Genomic DNA, 26191 nt, shown 5'->3' with positions numbered 1-26191 from the left:
AACATTATTGCAGCATTGTCCTGAACAGCTGAAGTAGATGGGATCTTGTTTTAAAATGTAAAAAGCAACCAATAAATAATGGCTCCATACTGGCATAATTCACATTAACATATGTCCAGTGATCCCAAATTTATTTGAAAAGGCGCTATCCACACTTTACACGTGGGTGTGCTCACTCACCTGCTTCAGCAGCTTTTTTTGGCTGTTATTTTGTTTTTGTTATTTTGTCCCACATCTCCCTGACTTGTTTCCCAGAATGCTGCAATGCTGTCTTGCTGTGAAGCTCCAGAAATGTTTTTTGCGGACTAGAAACATCCCTTAACTTTCGATTGGCCTGAGGGTGAGTAGATAACAACTGGCTTTTCACTTTTGGGTGGACTTATGCTTTAAGGTTTTTGGTCCAAACATGTGTAATGTGAATTTAATCCCCACCTAATGCCAAAAAACTCTCTGGAGCTCCAAAAATATCACTGATGACATTCCCTTTGTTTCTTCGATGGGCACTGCAGGCCTGGTTTGAAGTTCACATGAGCTTAATCTCTGCTGGGTCACTTATTCAAACCGTTGCCCTTTGCATCCACTGTATTACAGACCTCAGTCTGCACTGATCTACTTATAGTCCATTAACTTATTTGTCACACGGCGAGGCACAACCAAGCAGGTCAGAAAAATACAGGCTTTGTTTCAGCAGCATACTGGTTGATTATTTTCACTGCAGTGTGGCCGGACTTTGACCACAGCCTGGGAAAACGAGGACACAGGTGAGGCTTACTGCCCATGTTAATCCTCTGTTAATACTTACATGTGTAGTAGATTAGTTACTGTATTTACACACAGATGCACAACCTTACCTAGATGTGGGACTTATATGGATGTAGATCTGTTTATAGTTGTCATTTGGTGTATTTTTCTGTGTGTACACCACAAAAAAGGATCTAAAATCATAAACCCATGTGAATTGTCACAGATCATTTATTTCTCAAGTCGAGCACTTAATCAAAGCAGCCAAGCAGTGTCAGAAAATAACAGCAGACACGGTCAAAACAAAGTCACGCTTACTGTCTTATCGGGAGAAATGTGATGTCAGGTGACGAAGCCCCGCTGGTTAAATAGTAACTCCAGCCACAAACACTAGACCGTCCTAGCGCCATGTTTACCCACATTAACATCTGAAATGAAGCAAAACTACCAACAAACATAAATACCTGCGCAATCCCTCTTCTTTTGAAACCAAACAAACACCTCACTCTACCAGCTACCATCTCATTTCACTCGGCACACACTTAAAAATCAAGTCTGGCTCCAGTTCACAGATTACAAAAGGCGATTCCATCCATAATACATCCTGATCAAGTCAGTTTTATAAACACTCATGCAGTAATACATTCAAACTGTTCGGTGTGACAGGGACCCGTGTGATAATGGAAATTAGAGAAGTTTGGCTCCGGAAAATCATCAAAATCAGTTACAATATAAATCCACCCGTACACCTCCTATTCCTCTTTGCGTGGGTCACATCACATATCTTGGGATTCACAATTACCCCACTTTGTCAGAGTAATTCAATCTAAACCTCACCCTAAAGACCATATTGACATGGCAGCCATTTTAATCTGATGTCACATTCAGTGTGGAAAGCTCAAATGTTGTATATAAACATAGTTAACTGATTAACAACTGAAAACTTGATGGAAAATCTGAAGGGGCATCGCGGCATATTTCAAGGTGTAACAACATATTTGATAACCCATTAGCTAATGGTGGCTTTCAACCACAAAACCATTTCATTACATCCCATGTGTTTCACTTCCAGGTTTAAATAAATGTGCCCATGATGTGTGTTGACATTATAGAATGAATCTGAGCCATTCCTGGCATATTGTGTGACACTAGTATTGTTGGCTAGGAAGTAGTTGAATGCTACCAGTAGCTAATGGGTTATGAAATAAGTTGTTTTACCTTAAAATGCGGCCCAAATTTTCACGATCCTTCATCTTTTCTGTTGCTGACCAGTTAGGAAGCAGTGAACTAATCCTAATTTGCAACAGTATGTTTATACAACTCGTAACTTGGAAGAAGGCTGTATAACATTTGAGCTCCCACCTTAAATGTAATAAACAATAAACACACTGGTTACAGGCAGAACAGCTTCTGCTAAAATGACTCGTGTTATTGTCTGTTATATTTTGTATCAACTTTGCCTTTATACAGACAGAATAAAATCCCTCCAGCACTGTTTTATTTATTGCTGAGAAAAATGTCTTAAACCCTGGGCTGTGTCTTACAAACTGTAGCTGGAGGCCATAAAACAAACCAAGTGCAGATAATTCAATCAACACTGATGAAGGATTGAGATTAAATAGGTGAATGATTAAGGTTTTTTTTTTTCTTGCATGGTGTCTAATATGCTGACTACCAACTCTAACTAATCTTGTCACAGTTGAAGAAATGCGTCCGACACTTGTTGTGCTCGCTCCTCTTTCGCAGCCTGTCACGTCATATCATGCACGGATGTGTTTGGGGGTCAATCCTGACGTCTGTTTCTGTGTAGGTAGCTTGACAGAACGGTCGGATAGTCGGTCATCACCCCTGTGGCCCCCACGTCAAATGCACTCTTAATGTCTTCATCTTTGTTGCACACAAATAAATGCACCTGCAAATACAGATATAATCGTCAACTGTAATCATGTGGCCCTCTTTAACAGCTCAAAACACACACTTACAACAGTTTTATCACCTTTATACCTCAAGATGTGACCTCATTTAAACAGAACTGCACATAAACAGGACTGAGTCCCCTACAGAAAAGGTCAGTATACTTCTGTTTTTGGTTTGTGGGACGTAGAGGAAATAAAGCCATTGCAAACAAAATCAGGCTGAAAGTTAAAATTGGATGGAGTCCTGTTTTCCTTTCATTCTTCCTGCAGTTTTGAGCTACAGTACGTGATCTGACCATCGGTGTAAGTCAAGCGTGACAGTTGCGTCAGATGTAACAGCCAAACAAAAGCAGACATCAGCCTGACGTGTGACCTTGAAGCATTGAGGAGCACTCATTCAGAGTACAGTGCTATTACTCAGTGTTATTACTGAAACATACAGCTTACTCTGGTGGATTTATGTACTCATTATTAATCATTATATGAAGGATTCCTTGTTATTAGAGGAAAACATTCCATCCATTTTAGGTTATTATTACACATACACCAGGGCACAGACGACTGTCTCACACAACGTGTTACACCAAGCTGAATTCTGGTGAGAGTGCAGCTGTTTTGAGTTTGAGCCCCACTCCTAATATTGATATAATACGGCACAGGAAATCTCCACCCTCTGTTTGAATGCGGATAATGAAGGGAAGAGTTTTTTTCTTAGTCACAAGCATTCGAATGCGGCGATGCCCTCAGCAGCTGACACGGCGACGGCATATGACTTCAATTGTTTTCATGCTCAAGCTATTCGGTGACCACTCATGGTCTGACGATGGGGGTGATCTCATCCCAGCAGAGATTACTCACATCAGGACAGAGGTGATGCATTCAAGGGTCTCTTAGTGGCCATGTGAGCGTTACTGTTTGTCTCAACTGAAATACTGAAGTGTGCATTTAACCATTAAGTGCTACGCTTATATTAAGTCCTACAGTTGATGAAGCCATAATAGGCAGTAACAAGAGACAAAAGAATATCCTTGTTCTCTCTCTCTCTCTCTCTCTCTCTCTTTCTCTCTTTCACACACTCCTTTTTATGCATGTGATTGGATGTTTTTTTCTCCTCTTACTGACAGATCCATGTTGAAATCGTCAGATGTACAATTCGGGGAGCAAAATACAATTGAATTTCTATTTTATTTGATTCTTGAGTCTTTTTTCAGTGCTTGATTTTTATGTTTTATAACCAAATTTATTGCTGTACACCGAAATATAAGGCAAATTTCTTTAAAAAAGGCACATTTCTGTATGCGGAAACCTACTTGGAAACCAGTAAAGCAGATTCTCATTCTGCTAAAGGTTTCATACCTGAATTCCACGAGCTGCAAGGTGGTTAAAAAGACTCTTCCTCATTGTAACTCTGGAATGAAAGCACAAATAAATACATTAGTAATTCATTTTTTACACATACATCGGTAATAATCATCCAGAATTAGATCTCTCTGCTATATAAACATCACTGCACCCCAAAAATGTCCGAATTCTGCATGAAAAGCATCAATCTGTGTGCTCTGGATGTGATGTCCTCAGTAATGTTTTGAGCGTTTTTGTTGACATGTTAGATAATGATGCTCATCAGTTGTAAGAAAGACTCCACTCACTTTTCTAGCAAACAGATGACCAGCCTGTTCCTCAGGATGCGCACCTCAGGGATGAACGTCCTTCATTGCACAAAAAAAAAAAAAAAAAAAGATACGACAAAAGCTGTGACACACTCATCTCACACCACGCACCAAAAATTGGTCACACTTTCTGTGGTCTCTTATGCATTATTATAACATATAATAAGTATATTTACAAGCATGATAGACATTCACATCATAATGAATGAGAGCTTTAAACTATACTTATACAACGGCTATAGGTCCATTATAATGTATCATGAATATGCTCATAACAAAATGTGTGTGTACAGTTGACATTTAATCATAAATATTCAGAATGCTTTATAACAATATTCATAACATATCATAAAAACTTTTATAATAATTTATCAGTTTTGCTCACTTACATTTTTGCAAGGATCAAAGTATGTGAACATTATCATAGCAACTGGCCATTCTATGCTTTAAATAGAGTGATGAAATTCCCAAGGAGAGGCAGATGTCATACATTATAAGCTGAAGTCACTATAAGTGGAAATTGTTTGCTATACAGAAAGTAAAAAAAAAAATATGAGAACAGCACAAAAAACTCCTGTAAAATATAAATATATAAATTATGTTTATTTTAAACAGGAACTAACATACAATGAATGGATTCATTTATACATTGAACTCATGTTTATGTGAGACCTGTAAAGAATCCACTTAACACTTAACAAAGACATAATGACAGCTGTGGTGTCATCTGGGCAGAGATGAAGAGCATCTACATATCTGTGTATGCATCAACACACACACACACACACGGACTCAACATGCACATGTTCCTGCAGTCTCACCTGTTGATGATGCTGGGCAGGTAGAACTGCAGTAAACTCTCACCCAGTGGTACAAAGGGCAGCAGGCCGCTGTAGTAGAGGAGCAGCAGCAGCACACCTCGGTTCACAGTGAAGCTGTACGGCATGGAGTCGTTCTACAAGGTTTTCAAGACAAAGTTTAAAGTTCAATTCCACCTGTTTAGATCAAGCAATCACTGTATTAGAGGGGATGAAAAATGTCACACAGCCAGTGAATCAATAGTCAAATGATGCAAAGGTGACTCTGTCTCCCCCAGGTGGTTCATGTACCACTGTGCGGCATCTCTTCATGATCCTGGAGTTCACAGAGGCCCAGACCGTGATGTCCTCCCTGTTGTAGGTTTTCACCAAGTTTGACACCTTCACGTGGACAAGACAGGGTCAGGGATGAAAGCATAAGACATGAATGTGTGTCAAATCAAAAGCAGAAAGTACGGGAGCCAAGACAAACACATGGACACTTTGTAGGAATTGCTGTTTTACAGTGCAAGACCTGGACTGCATCCTTATTATACTAGAGGATTAAATATTGGAAAGACCTTGAGTGGAAGATAAAAGAAATTCTCACAGGCAGGATGCATTTCCTTAAAAACAAACTGACAAACTGCAGACAAGACAAACAGGTGAACAAGAACATAACTGAAAGTGCTGTGTTAGGAGTCAAGGGCTTTTGTTTTGCGTGCTTTTGTGTGCACTGTACCTTTTCTATCAGCTGGCTGTTGTTCTCTTTGATCTCGATGCTGACGGGCATCTCGGGGAACTTCCTGAACACGTCCTCCAGCAGAGCGAACTTCCTGTCAGCACCGCTGCTGTAGCGACCTGTAGGAGGTTGATGTGAAAATGAAGAAAATAAAATACACACACTCTTCCTACTTCTTTGTTCGGTGTCTTTTTGTTAAAGATTGAGAATTAGACAATGAGATGAGGACCTCACCTGCATAAAATGTCACCTCCAGTTTCTCCTTATACAGGGGCAAGTCCTAAGAGAGTTGACAAGTAGAGAAAAAGGTTTATCATTCCTAAAGTATTGAATGAAAATGATACTGATTACGATTACCATGACAACAAATGTGCATCCATCTCGGAAATGTTATTGTAAATACTAGCCGTATGTGTTCAACCCTAAGATGAGAATCTCGTCCTCACCCTCATCCACACCAACATGGTGGGCTGAAAAAATAACCAAGTAAACCATGACATGACCTTGTGACCTTTGCCCTCCCACCTGTAGGTTGAGTGAGGAGATGGTGACATCGTGGCCCGTCTGCCTCTGCAGATTCTCATCGTGTGACACCACCACGTGTCCGTCGTGTGTCAAGTGACAGTCCAGCTCCAGCATCTGTGTGCCCTGCTCCACCGCACTGGCGACAGATGGAGAAATCATTTGAAGCGCCAAGATTGTGACGTCGACTGCATTTGTTAGACAGCCTCTCTTATGTCTCAAATAATAGGATTCACACTTTGGCAGTAAAGGTATATTTTTTGCAGATTTGTCGACTACTTCATCGGATCAACAAAGTACATCGGCAGTTTTTTTCTCAACTTTGTACCGGCAAAACTAGTTTAGCTTCCCAAATGATCCCAAAGAGACAGTTGCTGTGACTCAATTCAGGGTCTGCATCCTTTGGAGGCTGCATTTGAAGGCCAATTATGTCACAACACTGTGCAAAGGCTGTCCTAATTTAAAGGCTCCTCCAAATACAGCCCACAAATGTGACCTGAAGGATGCACCGCTACTATCTTTCGTGGCCTCACATATCCCAAGATTCTTTGTGTGCTCTGAAAAGAAGAAAGAAAGAGAGAAAATGGTGTAGTGTGGCGTAGATCATCACTTTTGCAGGCTTGGGCGGCAGAAATTGCAGCGTAAGGCTAAAACATGACATGGTGCAACCAGGAAATGCACCAAAGGCTAGACCGTCCCATTTAACAACGGTTGACGCGGTTAACAAGGTCTCCCTGAAGGACTCACCTTCGAAGGCCGGGTCCTTTGAAGGATGCAGACCCTGAATTGAGACACGGCAAGTTCATTAGACAACTTCCATGGCTTGTAAGTGGGAAGATGCTAATTCCAAGTGGCCATTCTATTATCATATATATTGAGAGACAGTTCACAAGGTTTTGAAAATCTCTCAATTTCTTCCTTATGAGAGAGAAAAATGAAGGACTCTGAGTCGATGTCATAATGACTAGTCAGTCGCAGGCTCAGAAAATGGAAATTCCCTCCTAGTCCCAGTTCAAGACCAGCATCCTGATCTCACTGTCAGTCAACATATCAAGATCTCTTGTCTGTATGGAGCATAATCAGCAACCAAATTATGTTTTTATATGTAAAATGTTAAACTGTGTTAAATGATAAATTGTGTGTTTACTTTACATTACCTTAGGATATTTGAAATCTATGAATGTTACGTGTTGCTGTTTGTCCTGTTTTCTGACACCAGGGAACATGATGGAAACAACTCCCTTGTCTGCTCATTGTCTTCTATACCCACAAATAAAACCAATCAATCAAGTCTTCCTAATGATGGAAGAGACTGTAAAGAGCTCCCTAAGATGGATTGCTGTTCTGAAATGAGTTTATATCATATTTTCATTTGTTACATTTTTTTTTCATCTGATGCAATGATTTATGTCAGATTTTTTCAGCATTTATTAATAGTCCTGGTTATTCTGAAAGAGAAGATGTGCATATGTCCACATTTAAAGGGTAACTCCAAAAATTGTACACATTATATGTAAGTATGTTTCAGGTTTCATGTAGTAATTCTGCATAATAAGAAAGTAGCATAACGCCTTTGTAGCTCCAGAGGAAGCTGCATGTAATCGGATAAATGACCACCAGCGATGTCCCTCAGTGGCAAAATTGCACTATGGGTAATATGGCAGTAGGTTTAAAAAGCAGTCTGCTGGTTTAGCATTGCACTCCTGTAACTCTGCTGGATTCATTATAGATGGCTAGAAAACACATGATCAGAACTGAAGGGCAGAGACAGAACCTTTTTTATTCCACGCATTTTCCATTTATTTCCTACAATACCCATAATGCAACTTGGGCCACTGAATGACATCACTGGAGGTAATTTATCAAATGACATGCAGCTTCCTCTGGAGCTGCAAACAGCTTAATACATCTTTTTTTAACATAAGCCATAGTAATCCTCAAGACCTTTCAGACACACTTGTGAGGTACACTTAGTGGAGCTACCCTTTTTGAGCCAGGAGCGGTACACAAAAGAGAAAATGAGAGGGTTATATTCACATGCCAGCTGTCTTTTTCACAGCTGGTCTGAGAACAACAGTCTGGTACTCACTGTGTGAACGCCTCCATCGTACTCTCTATCCTCTCACCACTTCCTGGTGGAAATAAAGAGAGGGTTGATGACAGCAGTAGGGACACAAGTGATCCAAAAATATAGAAAAAAAAAGGGCACACATGGCTTCATCTCTTGGCTGTTTGACCAGAAACAGTAAGGAAAAACACACAGATCTAATAGAATATTCTAATCTCCTCACTGTGGTCACAATATTCAAGATTTTGCCACATGTGTCAGCAGCCAGAGACACAGTAAGTCTCACCATGTGGCTGGTGATCAGCAATCTGCATTCCCCTCTCAAAATGACTTTTTACATCTTCATTTGAGGAATTTGCTGCAGGTTAATGTTGAGAAAACCGACTCAAATAAAATGAGATTCTGATTAGAAAGAATTTGGCTTCACCTCCTCATCAAACATCTGTGCAGTCACGAGTCATGGGAGAGCTTTTGTGTTGTTTCTTTAATTAGCAGTGTGTAACTAGGGGATACAATGATCCTTTAAAATGTGGGTAAACACGTCAATGGCAAACACCCTGCAACCTCCATCGCTCCTTTTCTAGTCCATCAGCCCTCTGGACAACCTGCCGGACATCGCAGCCCCCCCACCCCCTCCAGGCAGACCACCAGGCGCCCCCTTACCTCCTCTGTGTGAGATGTGTGTGCAGTGGAAGGCTGTGCGTTTCTTCCTGTGGAGAATGAGTGGATTCCTCAGCAGGTACACCGAGGTGAGAGTGTACCCACCCAGAGCTGGCAGGATGAAGTACAGAAAACTGCTCATCCTGCCCTGAGAAATGCGTCCCGCGAGTCCTGACTGAGTCTGCGAGGTCCCAACGCCAAAAAAGCAGTGACCAAATACAACCTGCGTCCGATAATAAAGCTCTCACAGCAGTCCCCCTTTGTGAACGGCTTCGAAAATTGGACTGGAAACAACCTGCTCTCTGTCTTTCATAGTAGATAAGAAACTGGAAAGACTGGTATGACTTCAGAAAAGCCTCCTTCCTACTCACACAGTAAAAATGAGTTAATGAAGCACCAGCTCATAAACCAGAGCTCACCTCTCTCTCTCTCTCTCTCTCTCTCTCTCTCTCTCTCTCTCTCTCTCTCTCTCTCTCTCTCTCTCTCTCTCTCTCTCTCTCTCTCTCTCTCTCTGGCCTCTCCCCAGCCTGTGGCAATAACATTTCACTCTCTTCAGAGTACTTTTGTTAACCTCGGTAAGCGGCGGCCTTTTGTTGTCCTACCTGGGCACTGCATGTTTGCCAACATCTTTCTAGGATTTCCTTTATTCTGCCTCACTGTTTGCAGTATGAGAGTTATGCATCACCGGGAATGAAGCCGGATTATTAGCCTGTGTGTGTTTGACAAAGGGGACGTGGCGCGTGTGGAAATATGTAAAGTCAACTCTGACCCATAAGGCCACAAATATCATAACAACCACACGTCCAGAGGCATGTATGCTCTCTATACGTACAGTACACAGTCAGCAGAGAGTAGGTCTGCATTGTTTCACTTCAATAGCAGAGCTGGAATGTGACAAACAATCGTGGGTCATGCAGAGCCGCCTCTGAAATGTTACAACAAGCCTGGTTTTCACCAGAGAACAGAGAAATCTATTCACGGCAGTGGGACAGGACTTTCTAGCGTTTTCTCACTTTCGCAGGTGTCTCCTTCGGACACACAAAGTTTGAGGAAATCCCGGTCCTTCTGACACAAGGATCACGTCTAATGTTTGGATACATTTCTGTTTTAAGATGAGCAGCAGATACTGCTGCAGTCGTGCCCGCAGTCATGGACACCGTGCTCAGACATGTTATGAGGAAGATGAAAAGCTGTACAGCAGGAAAAGCAAGTTCATGGTGGGATGTCACACACTTTGGTGTATTCCCACGACTCTGACTTCAATTTTTACTTCTGGGCCTGTTTCACAGACATATTTCACACTATAGTAGTGTCTAGATTGCGCTCTGAGGTTAGTCTGTTGCACCTTACAGTTTCACAAAAATAAAGACAGACTGAATTATGAGACATCGTGCCATTTTTTATCACTTTCGTAAGTCTGTAGTTTTTATGAGGTTTTTTTTTTTGTTTTTGTGGTCATTTGTGGTCATTTTTCATCTCTTAGTGGCAGTGTTTTTGTCTCTGTATTACTCTGTCTCGAGTTATTTTGCAGTAGTTCAGCATCTCTGTGGTTGTGTTCTATCATTCTGAGGACTTTTTTTTGCAACATTTAGTGGTTGTTCTGCATCTCTGTGGTACTTCTGTGATATTTCTGTGAATGTCTAATAATTACCTTGTATCATTTCATGGTCCTTATGTCTCTTTGTAGTTATCTTACGTTATTTAATGATATTTTTGCGTGACTTTGTACTCATTTTGTAGCTGATTTGCATTACTGTGTTCTTTGTCACATTCTAGTAATCTTTTTATCTCTTTGTGGGTGCTTTGCGTCTCTGTAATCTGTGTGTTTGTAATGGTTTTCCTTTTCTTTGCAGTTGTTTTTTGTCTCTCTATAGTCATTTACATACATAGAAATGTTTACAGTCACTTTAAACCAAGGCTCAGATTCTACCAAGCCAACTACCTACTTTATTGCTCAGGGTGGTACAAGCAGGGACATGTACCACCCTCTGCCTGTGGGGGTCACTGAGGCTGAGCAATATAATAGGGTTGCACAGGCAGCCATTTATTTTAGTGATCCATAGTGAACTAGCTCTACGTGCAGACTTAAATAGCCAAGAAGGGGACAGCTTGGTGCATTTCTCTGAAGTCTGTTGGTTACATATAACATCTAAGCCATAATCACAGTGAAACCTGGCCCTGTATTTCAATAAGAGTGCTGAAGGCCCTAAAACAGTGGTGTCAAACTGATCCAGTAAAGGGCCATGTGGCTTCAGGTTTTCATTCCAACCAAGCAAGAACACACCTGATTTGGATCAGGTGTGTTCTTGCTTGGAATGAAAAACTGCAGCCACATGGCCCTTTACTGGATCAGTTTGACACCACTGCCCTAAAAGAACCAGAAGGAAGAAAAAAAAAAAAGACTCCACAAGCAGTTGCAACAGTATCAGGAAATTTTATTTAATTATATGTATATAATTCTGTTTCTTTGTTAATCGTTTAATTCATAATACCCATGAATATACAGACTATAACCCTCAATAACTCATATCTCTTTGACAATCTACTTATATCTTCTTTTAAAATAATTCCTTATAAGATCTTGGAGGGGAAAATCAAAGAAAGAAAAAAAAAAAAAAGAGAAAAGTTTCAGAAAGATTGAAAACACTGCCAATAATGATCACGCTCATAAGAGAAAAAGGAAGAAAAGAAATACAAATAAAAACATCTAATAATTAAAAAAAAAGATACAACTTTAACTCCCTTTTATGTAAAAAAAAAAAAAAAAAAAAAGAAAAGAAAATACAACAACTCACCAATATAACAACAATAGCAATAATAAGAACAGCCATTTAAAAACAACAATATCTGGAAACAGGCCTTGTGACGGACAGGCCTTTAGACTTGTCGATACTGTGTGAATGTGTATGGTGTGTTTAAGTGCAACTTTTCACAAACACACGGATACACTCCTCCGAAAGAGAAGAGGACGTGTGTGTGTGTGTGTGTGTGTGTGTGTGTGTGCGAGTGTGACAGGAGGATTGCAAAATGTTGTCCTCTTGGTTCGTTCCCATGGTTAGCCAGTAAGATGTTTGGCCTGGTGGCAGGTCGGAGAGAAAAAAAAAAACAAAAAAACAAAGCAAGCAGGGCCTGGTTGACTGCTGACCGAATATACATATGAAATACATACAAAATGTCTGTTCGACTGTTTTTGTGTTGGTCTCACAGATGTAAAAAGCACAGGTTACTGCAGGGAGAGGGCCCAAGCTGTGAGGAAAACGATACACACTTACAAAAACACACACACACGCACACACACACACACACATACAGGACAAAAAGAGTCTTGGCTTTATGTTACTGAGGAGCACATAAACACTTGTACAAAGACATAAATTACTGCAGATTCATGACGCTTAACATACATTTAAACTTAAAGCTGAACAAGGAGGATGCAAGACAGGGAGGGAACCAAAACATCAACCTTAAAGGGGAGAGAGCGTGGCTGGAAAGACAAAGTGCAGGCGTGCTGATTGAGTTATGATTGGAGTCGGTTTCCTGCGCGTATGACCATCCATGATCACTGATCCAAGCAATGATTTTCTGAGGAGGGGGAAGTGGCAGCAAAGTCAGTCCCACTGTGAAGAAGCAGACAAAGGGGAGCGGGGAGAGGAGGAGGCGGGGAGAGGCAGCCCTTTTGAGTAAAGCGTGGTGAGAGTTAGGGGAGGTTGAATTTTAAAAAAAAGAAAAAAGGATGAAAATCACCACATGCACCAAAAAGCCTCACACCGATCCCCAGAGTGCTGCTGGCTATGGCTTCGAAGAAAAAAAACAACAAAAAAAACAACAAAAAACAAAAAAAACAGCCTATGACGCGGCTCAAGCCCAAGAAAAACAACATCGATAACCGGCGAGTCTGTTAGCATCACAGTCCAGCCCTGATAGACAGATAGAGAGGATCCAGTGCATGTGTTAGTCCGTTCAGAGGGAGAGGGAGGGTGAGGGTGAGGGTGAGGGGGGCTCCACTACTGGTCCCAGTGCAACAGGCAAAAAGTTAGTGCAGGCTGAGCTGGTGACTGGGCTGGACTCCAACAAGCAGCGATTAGTACAGTCACATCCAGAGCAAAGAGAGGAGGGGAGCAGACGCCGAACGACTGACAGGAACATGGATAATTAACACACACATGCACACACTCCAAAAAAAAAAAAGTCACACTGAAGAATTAACACCCAGGATGTTAAGAGGAAAGCTCACAGGCAAAGAGGAGAGCAGACAAGAGCGCAAAAAAATGTATGTACTGTACAACCGTAAAGGGAGGATGGTCACTTGGCTATGCATGAGGAGGAATAACTGTACATAGTCCGACAGTATTATGTTGGTGATTGTGCCGCGTTCAAGTCGTATCGAAGGAATCATGATAAGTTGGAAATCTTTGCTGCATCTAACTGAGCACAAAGGGGTCTGGAAACAAACCAAATACAGATGCCTAACATCTGCCAAAGACCAAACTCTAATGGACATGGCTTTATATTTTCATCAGATCTTCGTAAATGACCTACCATCCATCTTCGTATGACTCAAACGCAGCATTTGTCAGCAACACGGTCCAGTCTTCTCAGTAGTCGTAAAAGAGGAGCTGTTCTTGTACAAGGATCTCAAAGCTGCCGTGACAGACACATTTTTAGTCCATTTACATTCAGCACTCGCATCAATGAGCCAAATAACAGAATGCCTTGTTGGAAAGAGCATTTGTTCTTCTGGAGACTTTCATTCAAGTGCGGCCACATTTGATTTTATGATTTGGGCCTTTGCTGTCAGGTAGGCCCCAGCCTGCGTTCACGTTTGACTCCATACAGGGTCAAGCGGTAGAAGACAGGAACACGGTACATAAACAGCACAGTGAGGTGGAAAAAGCCGATGTCAACCAGGCCCAATTTTCCAGAATACTGTTTGTGTTCCCTGACGAACGACAGAGATCCTTAGACAGTCTGCTGCTAACCGTTTGTAACAGAGATGTAATTTAATACAGGAATGTTATACTGACACTGGATCAGCTATTTGATGTTGGTTGTATTTCATAGAAAAAGGGGATGTTAAGGGACGATACAGTCGTGTTATACCAGCGTCACACATCAGCATTCTGGCAGTACTTTGCCTCTGAACACCATAAAACCTGATCATTTAATTTCAGATGTTTCAAGTCACATATGCGGCTTATTTGGGCGAAAGAAAAATGTTTTTACAGAGCACCGTGTATGTTCTGGAAAATGGGGCTTAGTTAGCACTGTAAAATCCAAATGTGAGGAAAAATATATTTTATGACGTTTGATTCTATCAGCTTGGTCGAAATCAACCTCCTAAATACAACAAACTTTCCACAAATGACGGGAGAGTTATGTTTCATCTGCCCTTGGTGCGAGATATAGGTCGAGAAATGCGTTTAAGGTAGAAATCAAAAACCCAAGACAGATATTCCAAAGTCGCTCCCCAGCCAAGTTTCTCACATCTCTCTGCCACTTTGGTTAATTTCAGGAATGCATGCATTCATATGAACATCATACACAGTTTTTTTTTGTTTTGGAAAGAAAAAAGAAAAAAGAGCGACGACAAAGAAATCTATAAACCTGCTAACATGCCGGTAAAAACACTGAATGTTTGTCTCAAAATCAAGTTTTCAAGAAAAAAAAAAAAAAAAGAAGACTAGCAGATATAAACCCCAAAACATACAAATACGACTCTGAACTGATCCGAAAAAACACTTGAACGACAGTGTACAAACAAAAACTGCGACAAGCACACTTAAAAAGAAAAAAACAAAGCTTTTTATCTTTATCTATATACATACACACAGCCGATTAGCATCCCCCTATCTTTTAGCCCTCAATTTTTCCCAGTAATGTCATTAACATGGAGCAAGACGAGAGAAGTTATGGTGTTGGTTAATACAGTAGTATGTGTTTACATGAGAGGGAGCGACAGAGAGAGAGAGAGAGACAGGAGAGCTCTGACAGACAGATTGGCAACAGGTGCAGGAGAGGAGAAGGAAGAAGAAATGGTTGGATGAGGACGGGACAGGGGAGGAGAAGAGAGTCACTGGAGATGGGACAGGATGAGGCATGATGTTCAAACAGGGTAAACGAACGTGAGGTGGAGAGGGGGGAAGAGTCCAACATGGACAAAACTGAAACAGTATGAGTACGCCAGACCCTACCACCCAACCACAGAAATCAAAGTAAAACTTAGCTCTCTTGCAGTAGAAATGGAAAGATAAGCAGTTAAATGTTCATATTTCTTGTTTTTCTCTTTTTGTTGGTTGCTTGAAGATGCATTTTTCTTTTTGTTTTAGCATGTCGTTTGGGGTCTTCTTGTTCCAAGCCTCGACGTGGCTTCATCACTCTTTAGGGCTAAAAAGAACAAAAGAAAAGAAAAAGACATGTTCTTTGGCTCTCTTTGGTAAATTTCATCACTTCCTGTAAGATATGATGCGACTCACTCACAGTTCGCTAGGAGGATGCAGCAGAGGTGAGAACTGAGATAAGTGACACTAAATGTCCATGACAGTCACATATTATATTGATAACTTCAGCCAAACACTCAGAGTAATAAATTCTCACCTTTGTTCAGAGTGAGATGATCAGGGTAAAAAAGTGATTACAACTATTAAATCAATACAGGGTTCCTATACATTTTCAATATTCAGAATTAAGCACTTTTAAAGCATTTTCAAGGTACTTTTCAAGCTTCTCCAGCACCTTAGGCTGTAATGCAATGAAACCTTTATTCTTAACTTATTACAATAAAAATCATAAAATAAAGTACCAAGTGTATCATAAATAGATATCTAGAATTCATTGGGCGCCCCCCCTGAAACTCAGTTTTGATCGGTTTTCTATCACTAGTTTCAATTTTAAAAAGAGCAGCATGATGCAATGCCAGTCTGTTGACTGAATTAATTCATATCTTATCACTTTTTTTACTCCTCTATTTACTCCTGAGCAACCTTCATGTAAATCGTCATTCCTCAATAACACATTAAGCCTTTATCTGGCTTTTGTCTATTTGCAACACCCACCAACCTGATGTTGAGGCTGGGGTGTGTTTGATAAAATGCATTTGCTCCACTGACATCTAGTGGTCTCAAATCGACACAAACTCTATTCAGAGCGCTCAGTTTTAACAGAAAACATATCAGGCATCAAACAGCTTTAACAGCAGCTTCTTATATTTAGTAGTGGTTGATTTTTGACTGATGTTGTACAGATTTGCCAATTTGCATCACTTGATTAAGCAAGAACGTGCCAAGCAAAGACATAATTTGTCATCCAGATAAACCTGTTGATACTGAAACAAAGAAAACTGGCTCCGTCTATAGTTGCATGCGTGTTAGATAATAAAGCTGAAAAACAAAGTGGTTCTTTTAACTTTCCTACGTGTTCAGCCACAAATTTAGGCAATGACAGAGTAAAGTAACTGGTATGTGTCAAGAGAAGCGAAGAAATAACCTCTAAAATATATTCTTTGTGATCGTTACGAGCAGAAAACGACGTGTTTCTGTGACCGTGTGCGTGTTGGCCAAGTACCTGTGTGTCTCAGGAGCCCTGGTAGGTTGCCTGGAAACGAGCCGTTTCCTCATAGATCAGTTCCTTCAGCTTCTCCTTAGGAAGGTCATCCAGCTCCATGGAGAAAGTGAAGGGCTCCTCTGCTACTGGCTACACACAAACACATTGAATAAATCTTTAAGTACAAGGTAAATCAACAAAAATGTCTTAGTGGCAAAATTGAAAAGTCTTTGTAAAGCACCTTTGAAAAAAAGGTAACTAAACCAACCACTGAGCCTTTATAATTGCATCTAAATTGTTCTAAATGCAATTGTGATAGGTCAAGTTTACAGAAGTCCTTCACACCTACAGCAATCAATGTATATCGAGAGGTACATTGGAATTCAAGCATGTTTCAGACCTCAGAGCATTTTCCAAACTTTCAAAGACTTTATTCAAACCCCTGAAGTTAGGCTTTAAGGCAAAGTAGTCAGGACACAACAAAAGTGAAAGTAGAACTGCAAATAAGTGGAAGTTGGCAGCCACGTAACACCTACGGTTAAAAATATCCCCATAGTACAGTGCACTCTGAGGATTCTGTGTACACTGGCATAAGATTTGATATGATTAGCGATTACATCCTTTAAACTTCTCTCAAGCTGAACCACGGAGCAAATCTTTACACTAATTGCATTCCTAACACAGCTAAGAGGATTCCCTGCACAAAGCAGAAAGGCTCACAATTAAATCCTAAAACAATGACAAACATGTTCTGAATGAATGAGCCCTTCTGCCTCCAACATTTGTGTAAATCTCAAAACTTAGGCCCCTTGAGGCGTGTTGTTGTCATTCTTCAGTCTGCATAATGTTAATATTGATTGACGGAGCATTCAAAAGCCACTGTTTTTACCACTTAAATCTGTAGCCTTGAGAAAACTGTCCTTCATGTCATTTCTTTGCAGCTTTGGCTGTAAGTTGTTTCCTTGTGCTGCAGCAATAGTTCACCATCAGCTTCAATGGCAGCTCCGTCCGTGCATACCTCATCTGTGGGGTCGTAGTACTGCTCCAGGTAAGGATGAGCCAGGGCCTCCTCCACGCTGATGCGCTTGATGGGATTAAAGGTCAGCATGCGGCCCAGCAGGTCCAGAGCTGCGTCAGATTAATCAGTTCAGTCAATGATATTAAATACATTTCATTCATTTTCTTGTCAAAATATTTATTTGAATAAATATTCAATTATTTTCACAATGATTATTTATTCATGAATTTTTCCTTCAATTTGTTTTTCAATATTAAAAAGGTAAAGCTAAACAACCATGTTGTGTTTCAATAACTGAAATAAAACAACTTTGTACAGAGCATGTGACGAACGATAATCACTCATTAAAGTCATGTAATATAGAACTATTCTTTTGGTTTATAGGTGGTGACAGAAATCTGCTTCCGCTTCCATCTACGTCTCCAAATGAGTCTTTACACGTTTACTGTCCAGTGTTAGAAAAGAGTACATGCTGCAATACCTTTTGAGTCGGCCTTGCCATAGAGCTTCTCCCAGGGCACCCTGGGTTTGTCAGGCAGGGCCTGCAGGTAGTTCCTGGCCTTCAGGTTGATGATGCAGTTCAGATCTTCTTGAGATGGAGAGCCAAGGACGCCTGCACGGAGAGGAGAGTGAGGGACTTTTTTCTAATGTGGCCACTCGACAGTGTCTGGAGGGCAGATACGACTGTACGAAGTATGGAAGTTGAGCTGTCAAAACACTGAATAACTGGAGGGAAAAATACTGTAAAGCTAATAAGTACACGCTCTTCAAATTGGTTGCGATTGAAAGTTATGAAAAGTTGACCTCATAGCCATAACACTGAATAGAGTTAAATGTCGTACCCAGTATATGGTTGAGTTGGTCCAAGTAGTGTTTCCCTGGAAAGATGGGCCTGTTGGACACCATCTCAGCCAAGATGCAGCCCACTGACCAGATGTCAATGGACTTGGAGTAGCCCTGAGACACCAAAACACATGAAGTACATTCAGACAACGAACTTTGAAGTTGCCCTGTCCAATACAGAAACCACATCACCTCCTCACACACATACCTTTGAGTTGAGCATGATTTCTGGAGCCCTGTACCAACGCGTGGCCACGTACTCGGTCAAGAAACCTGTGTGGTCGTGCTCGGGGTCAGCTATCCGCGCCAGGCCAAAGTCACAGATCTGTGAATGATGCAGAGGGTCAGAGGTCAAGAACATCAGTCTTGCAGCTTATATTTACAAGTCAAGCCCCCAGACTCACTGACTATTTAAACTGAATAACTGACAGACTTTGAGAGTGGGGAGGAAGCTAGAGGAGCCACCTCTGATGGCTCTGCAGCTCCACCAGTTCAAACGTATTCTTTGCTCACGCTTCACTCCTGCCTTTTTTTTTTTTTTAAATCTTACAGGAAATTTTACAGGAAACCTAGGACAGTTGTAGATCATCTAATTTTGTATGTCGTGTTTTTTTTTCACTTTTGAAAATGCTCTCAGTTCTTATGGACTTTTGTATTGCACATCATGAATCGGATCAACTTGGATACAGTTTACTTTAATGTGTGGTTTCCTGCATTTCAGCAACCCTCAATGATTGGTTGGGCATAAAGCAGTTCCATTTAGCCTCTTATTCTGTGGGTACATTTTCTCAAACATAAAAATCAGTAGATGTAAGTGCTGACCAATGGCCAATTAAAGGAATTGTTTTGTTTTCAGTGCAACCTGATTCTGTGCAAGTCACAATTCCCATATTTTATGTTGTTAACCTAATTTTTGTGCACTTGTTCAATTTCAGCTCAGTTTTAGAGTCTTTACAGCATTTATAGTCGAACTTTTTAAGAGCTATTCTCTTCACTCCTCGGCTGCCTGTCTGTGACAAAATTGGAAATTGCAGTTGGGGTAACCATATTCTTCATCGACCAAATACATTGATCAGCTACAAGTTACAAGTTATTCAGACTGAAAACATGAATATTCAGCCCTGTGGAGGTGGAAAAAGAGGCAACGACACAAAAGGGCAGCTGTTGCCAGCTAAGGAGAGGCCAGGGCCACACCCTTTACACATGTAGCATCCTGCAGCTGTATTCAGCCACAGACAAGGCCTTTAGAAAAACTCCGTCCCTCCAACCTACATAGACCTAACTGGATGATTAATATTATCAATTTAGATCAACATGAATAACCCTATTCATAATGTACATTCCAGCAGTATTTCTGCCAACATGTATGGTCACTTTCACTTTTATACAGCGAAACAAATCATAACAGGGGTAATCTCGGGGCACATAGGAAACAAACGCACTTGAGAGCAAAGTGGAATGAAAGGGAAAGGGAAATGCCTTCAGAGAACATTTTACAGCGTCCCAAACAAACGGTGAGTCACTTAATACGAAGTTTCTGCAAATACCAAATTTGATTCAGTGTTTACTGCACAGAGAACAGTTAGCCTAGAGGAGATTAAACTTAAATTAAAAATAGTAAAGGCAGTTTCATTTAGACGAGACATGAGACACACACAGGCCAACAGGACACCAGAGTAAGTGACCAAGGCCCTTCTGTGTCATTATAAAGCTCTTAAAAGGCCTAAGAAAAGCATATATTAAGGCTGAAAGTATGTGTTATTTAAAAGAGAAACAACTCTTTGGCAGAGTCAAAGGCATGCAAGGAAGGGCTTGGGTCAATCAGTCAGTCGAATCCTACATTCCTGAGATTCCTCTTCATCTTACTACTGTTACCAATGCTTTAAGAAGCATGACAATTCTTGTGTAAAAATGTTTTTAGCCAAAAGAAAAATCATCGTTTGACTTGAATGCAGCATGTGAGAATAAGAACATATGCTGTTTAAACTTCTGTTCCTCATAAATTAACCAGTTACGACATAACTTTGAATCCCTGGGAAATACCTTCAGTAGCCTTCAACTAATGATTATTTTAATTGACAATCAGTTTTCTGTATTAATCGATTACTTGTTTGCTCTATAAAATGTCAGAAAAGGCTGAAAAATGTTGATCAGTGCATGTGAAACAAACCAATCCGTAAAATAGCTACAAGAATTTTTTCCTGTTAGAGGTAATAAATGCAGACAAACCATATTTAGTAGCCTAGTTGTCATCAGTGTTGATGGTATGTATGTGTGTGAGCTGACCTTGAGGTCGCAGGTGGTATTAATGAGCAGGTTGGAGGGCTTGAGGTCACGGTGCAACACGTTGGCTGAGTGAATGTACTTGAGGCCTCGCAGGATCTGGTAGAGGAAGTAGCAGACGTGGTCGTTGCTCAGCTTCTGGCTCTTCAGCAGCTTGTACAGGTCCGTCTCCATCAGAGTCTGCACGATGTAGCTGGACGGATGCACGGGTCAAGGAGGACAACAACAGCAACCCCTTACACATAAAATCAAACCAGGAGTAGCTGAACCAAACTTTATACTCTGTGCCACTTTCATTTGAACCCATAGCTGATTCGGACCTTCAGCTTCCAGCACAAAGATTTCTCCGTCATCTTTTCTAAACGTATCTCTTGTAGGGTAAACTGAGATCTTAAACTTGAATTTAGAGAGGTTGGTCAAACAGGAGCAAGACGAGTGATGTAATCATTTTGTTTCTCATTTTATACATGTAACCACACCAACTAGTGTGTCATTTTAGAGTTACTCAATTATGAAAACACAGAGCACACAGTCGCAAGAGCCAGACTCCTGGGGAAGTTGTACGTCCAGCGCAGCACTAAACAAAAAGTCAGTGACTTGCTTGGTCCGCCACTTTGGGCCAGACTGAAATAACTCAAAGATTATTGGAAGAAATGGCACAAAATGGACTCAAATGGTTCCTGGAGGATGAATGCTAATATTGTTAATTCCCCAACTTTAGCTGATGTTCAAGCATGTGGTTAAATTCTATTTGTTCAGTACTTTGGTATTTAAATATATTTTTAAGTACATTTTTCTTGGCCATTTTCATTGTTTCATTCAGTACAAGGCCACGGGGTTTCGGATTCAAACCCTGTGCTGCTTCAGCTGGGACACAACCTCTGTACATGGGGCGCATGCTAACAACTGATGTGCCCAATACTTTTACGTATTACACAAAGTACACTAATGCGAATGACAATACTATGACAATAATAAACGAGCAAGCCCGGTGAACATACACAGCGTGCTTTCTAATGGAACAAACTAATAAACAAACATCAGTCCTTAAGAGCTAATCGGAGTGTTTCCATCACCACAGCATGCATGTTTTATTAATGTGTTCCTGTCTAAATAAAGAGGCGATAGAGAGCTCTGACTAACTGCTCAGCCATTGTTGCCTGAGTGGAAGCAAAACCAAATGGGCGGGGTCAGCTTTCTCTACTTTTCCATCCTATAGCGCCTCCTAGCTGCACTGCCAACCCCCTCTGTTCCATCAGGTGTGGCTCAATGACATCACGTCTGCAACATGCTTTTGTTCCATCCACTCGCTGGCTTCAACATTTCAGCCAAGTGTTTTGCCCCCAAGGTTTCATAAGATCTTGTGTTTTTCCACTTCTAAGATGAACCTCTTATTGTTAGTGGTGTAAAAGTTCTCTGACTGGATGACTCCTGTCCTGGTGCCACTGGTAATGATGTAATATTAGATCGGGAGTCTGCAGGGGATGTTTGATTTTGAAAACTGACAAGATGCTCTCTGCCGTTCATGTGTCCTTCTTCCTGCCGACTCAATCTGTGCAATTTGACGCCTTTCCGTCAAAAATAGATAAGACACATTTTTTTTCAGCGGAGATGAACAGCCTCTGGTGCAATCAGTGGCCGCGAACAAATCCAACCGCTAAGTTGCAGTCAGAATGCGAGACAGCTTTGTCAGGTGGAATCAAGCCATCAGAGTGCACACATTGAGATTTTTCAGGCGACACACTCCAGGATGCAACTACGCATGAACCACTCACTGGTGCTGGCATTCCCCATTTGGTTTCATCCAACTGAATCAGAATTCAGCACAAGTCAGCAGCAACACAAAACAACAAAGTGGAGCAACTGAGGAGATCAAACCAGGAAAAAAAACCACAAAAATACAAGGACATCACACATTTCCTTTCTGTCTTTCAGTGGACAAAGCAGCTTTTCACGGAGAAAGCAGCAACTCACTGACCGTGGCTACAGTACTGTCCACTGCTAGCTGCTGTACAAATGGTCACTACTGTCTGAGAGGTCTGACCTGATTAATGAGCAGCCATGTTGTCCAGCCAAACCAGTCAAAATACTCGATCTTCCTGCATCCAGGAGTTCTTACATTCTGATCTCTAGAATATACAAAGATATCCACATTGCTTGAATGTCTTTATCATGATGTTTGATTCAATGTCTATTGAGCAAATGGCAAAATCTTTTATTCTTATTTCATGTTTAGCCTTTTGATTGAGCTTGGGCAGTTATGAACATTAAAAGGAACATAACTGTTTCCAAGTTCTTCTTCTCAATAATTACAGTTCCACTGAATGATCTTAAAGCTCTGTGGCAAAAGTACAGTGACTGACAGCTGGATTAATAACTCCTTGTTTATTTGTTTGGTTTAGCCCCACCACACGGACGCATTGCCTCAATAACTTTTAAATCAGGTGCACTCATTGCAGAATTCTCAAAGCCACACAGCTAACACAGAGACACAAAGCAATAAAGAGAAAAAAATACACTTAAACAGTCACGGCAGTTTTGTTACAGGTTACTGAATGCATCATGACCAGATGTTTAAATGAGCACCTTTAAAAAAAATAAACCTGCTTCTATTTAAGTGCTTATTTCCAGAAAGGATTTAACAGGATTAGAAAAGAAAACCAATTTTTAAACAGAAGTGCTGATTTGAAAGACTGTTAATAGCTTGATTCAATCCAAGTAAGGGGTATAAGTGAGACCGTTCGTATGAAGCATTAAAGGATACACATCCCTCATGTTGTCAATGTGCCGTGCCCTGAGAATGTCGTTGATGCCGATGATATTCTCATGGTGGAAACGCAGCAGGATCTTGATTTCTCTCAGCGTGCGCTGGCAGTACGTCTGGTGCTCAAACGGGCTGATTTTCTTGATGGCTACGCGCTGGGCTGTCACGTTGTCCAGAGCAGAGCTGCATTGTGGATGAGGAAAGAAGCACAAAACAGGTTTCATATTACATATAACACACACACACGGTATCGGAAAAAGGGCTAAAACTAAGCTCCACAAAGGGCGTTGCAGACTGCCAAGATGCACATGTGACACTTTTGTTTTTGCAGTGTTATGTGGTGAAGTACTGTAGGTGTAGGCCTGAGTGTAGGTGCAGTGTCAGTGTTGTGTAGGTGTAGAGTAGATGGAGAACAGGCAGTGTTGAGAGCAGTCGTGAATGGTGTGTTTTGGGGGTGCTTGAATTTAGTGTTTGGGGTGCAACGTATGAAAAACAATCAAACGTGTACCACCCCCCAAAAATGTTTTTTTATTTGGACTCACCATGAACAGGAACATGAACAGTTACATCACATGTTTTCTATTGGTGGGAGTGTGTTCTCTTATTGCACAACACGCTGAATAAACTGGGCCTGGTCGCAACATGTGAACCTTCGTCAGTGGTTGAAGAAGGTTCACATGAAGATGAACACACAGCAGAGGACGCTGGGATAGGTTAAAATCACATTTGCTACAAAACGTCTGTGCACCCAGATGAGCTGCTGTATCTATCATGATTAAACTGTAATTAGCCTTCGCTCATTGTGCCAACCGGTGGGTGTTGACAATGTTTACAAACACCGAATGCTGCAACAGTGAGATCACGTGACCGTGATGACACAAACAAAATAACAGTGTGCTGTCCCACTTGTGTTGGTCCTGTTCAAATGGATGTGTGGGCCCAGCTCTCATGCTGCCATCCTCTCTGTACTGACACGAAGCGCTGTCACATCTGATCGTGTTCACAGTTCAGCCTCTGATAGCAATGACTAGGCATTGATGTCAAGTGCAACAGGGTTGCTTAACACGTCCACACAAAGCTGTAGATCACATAAAGCGATAACACGCGGAAAGGCCTCGCCACAATTGACGAATCCCACTCACATCCTCTGCAGCAGCTTTGCTGCAGGCTCAATGTTAAGCAATTGAAGTAGAGATGAATGTGATTTAGAGATTGATGCCGGACGTGTTAAACAAACAAAGTGGTAACCAACTAAAATCATGCGGTCAAATGCAGCCTGCAAAGGATTTCTCATCGGTGAGAACAATCTACGTCCTGCGCAATCACTCCCAATCTTGTTTCCTGTAAAGCTCATAGCCACGCCTGTAGCTAGTCAGCTAACCTGCTTGAACACAACATGGGCTACGTTGAGATTAAAATCATAACTAAATTTCAGGCTGCTGCTTTAAATGCATACATCGTGACAGCACTTGCATTTTCTGGACAACGCTTGTTGAATACAGTCGCTCAGGTTAGCTGGCTAACAGTATTTGCTAACAAACAGCTTATGTTAGCTAGCACTTTTGATTTAGACACTACTACGATGGCCCGACAGAGAAGAAAAGCACAACTCACCAAACCATCCCGTAAGCCCCCTCCCCGATGTAAGACAGGTTCGTGTAGCGGGGGCCCACGTCGAACATTTGGCCCTTCACGGACTCGCACCCGGGTTTGGGTCCCGCTGCGGGCGCTCCATCATGCGCAACCGTGCCAGCCGCCCCGGCAGCAGCAGCGCCGTCGGTGCCTGCGGCCCCGACCGCTGCGGTGCTGCTCGAATCCGCCATTCTTCCTCTCCAAACCGCTCCTGCTCTGTCAGTGTGTTTCACCGAGGGACCGCCGCCGCTCTCAGCACCGTGTAACGTTTACCCGAGGATTTAACCGAGCGGATTGTCTGATTGACGGAGCAGAGCGACTCGATCAGGGCCCTCTCTACTACTGACGAGTAAATGGATTTGGTGCGCGAGCGCGGATTTGGTCCGAGCACCGAGCGTAAATGCGCGTGCCAAACTACGGTAATACAGGTGCGTTAGATATGCTTACTAGGCTGGCTTGTCTGGGCGGAGTCACCTCAGTTGGGTACAGACGCCGCCTATTCAGCCCCATTGTGAAGGCGAAACAAGCGCAGTCTGCAAAATAAACATGCAGCAGCCGCGAGTGGGCGTGCCGAAATATGTTGCATGCTGTCAGTTGTGACCAGAAAAATAGACTTTATGAACATATTGTTACGTTTACAGGCTTGTTTCGTGATTATCCCGCCCCTGAAACCGATGGTGTCTCATTAATGGATGTGTACACTTTTATGGCACTCATTAACACTGAGGCCTTTTTTGTTTACACGTATAATGATATACCGTATGTCACGACTAACATGGAAAACATGATAAAAGAGATAACATTGTAAAATGAGCTTCAAGATGGCTTTTCTTAAAGTCATAGATACAAAGTGATGGGATGTTCATTTCAGTTTATTTTTCCTCTTTACATTTATTTGATTATTTGGAAGAGATTCAGCAAATAAATACTGGGGTGTTATCTTCCATGGAGGGTTAGGGTTAGGGTTAGGGGTTAGGGTTAGGGGTGGGTTAGGGT

At 41.5% G+C, this 26191-nt stretch overlaps 2 protein-coding genes across 2 annotated transcripts; both read right to left on the bottom strand.

Annotated features, from left to right (window-relative positions):
• Positions 1-232: 232 nt before the first annotated feature.
• On the bottom strand, positions 233-9519 carry gdpd3a (glycerophosphodiester phosphodiesterase domain containing 3a). The gene is made up of 10 exons (XM_037089840.1): positions 9120-9519; positions 8478-8520; positions 6392-6527; positions 6101-6146; positions 5867-5985; positions 5437-5526; positions 5149-5282; positions 4307-4366; positions 4014-4065; positions 233-2653 (listed from the first exon to the last, which is right to left on the bottom strand). Exons 1-10 carry the CDS (start codon positions 9256-9258, stop codon positions 2525-2527), a joined length of 948 nt encoding a protein of 315 aa, XP_036945735.1. The 5' UTR covers positions 9259-9519; the 3' UTR covers positions 233-2524.
• A 2011-nt stretch (positions 9520-11530) lies between these two features.
• Positions 11531-25648, bottom strand: mapk3 (mitogen-activated protein kinase 3). The gene is made up of 9 exons (XM_037089836.1): positions 25178-25648; positions 23564-23746; positions 20803-20992; positions 18725-18841; positions 18516-18630; positions 18155-18286; positions 17674-17783; positions 16677-16805; positions 11531-15500 (listed from the first exon to the last, which is right to left on the bottom strand). The coding sequence occupies exons 1-8, from the start codon at positions 25384-25386 to the stop codon at positions 16686-16688; spliced, it is 1176 nt and encodes a 391-aa protein (XP_036945731.1). The 5' UTR covers positions 25387-25648; the 3' UTR covers positions 11531-15500; positions 16677-16685.
• Between the last annotated feature and the right edge of the window lie 543 nt (positions 25649-26191).

Source organism: Acanthopagrus latus, chromosome 23 (genome assembly GCF_904848185.1).
Source record: "Acanthopagrus latus isolate v.2019 chromosome 23, fAcaLat1.1, whole genome shotgun sequence".
Taxonomy (NCBI): Eukaryota; Metazoa; Chordata; class Actinopteri; order Spariformes; family Sparidae; genus Acanthopagrus; species Acanthopagrus latus.
Note: the sequence above shows the minus strand (reverse complement) of the source record. Positions and strands in the feature narration are given on the sequence as shown.

What these genes read in the sequence shown, in the direction of transcription:
- gdpd3a (XM_037089840.1), bottom strand. Translation starts at nt 9,258, where the DNA reads ATGAGCAGTTTTCTGTACTTCATCCTGCCAGCTCTGGGTGGGTACACT. An exon ending in GGAGGTGACATTTTATGCAG is followed by an intron (nt 5,986 to 6,100) that starts GTGAGGTCCTCA and finishes AACCTCCTACAG; the next exon opens with GTCGCTACAGCAGCGGTGCT. An exon ending in CTGCCCAGCATCATCAACAG is followed by an intron (nt 4,367 to 5,148) that starts GTGAGACTGCAG and finishes TGTGCAATGAAG; the next exon opens with GACGTTCATCCCTGAGGTGC.
- mapk3 (XM_037089836.1), bottom strand. Translation starts at nt 25,386, where the DNA reads ATGGCGGATTCGAGCAGCACCGCAGCGGTCGGGGCCGCAGGCACCGAC. An exon ending in ATACCACCTGCGACCTCAAG is followed by an intron (nt 18,842 to 20,802) that starts GTCAGCTCACAC and finishes CATCATTCACAG; the next exon opens with ATCTGTGACTTTGGCCTGGC. An exon ending in CCAACTCAACCATATACTGG is followed by an intron (nt 18,287 to 18,515) that starts GTACGACATTTA and finishes CTCTCCGTGCAG; the next exon opens with GCGTCCTTGGCTCTCCATCT.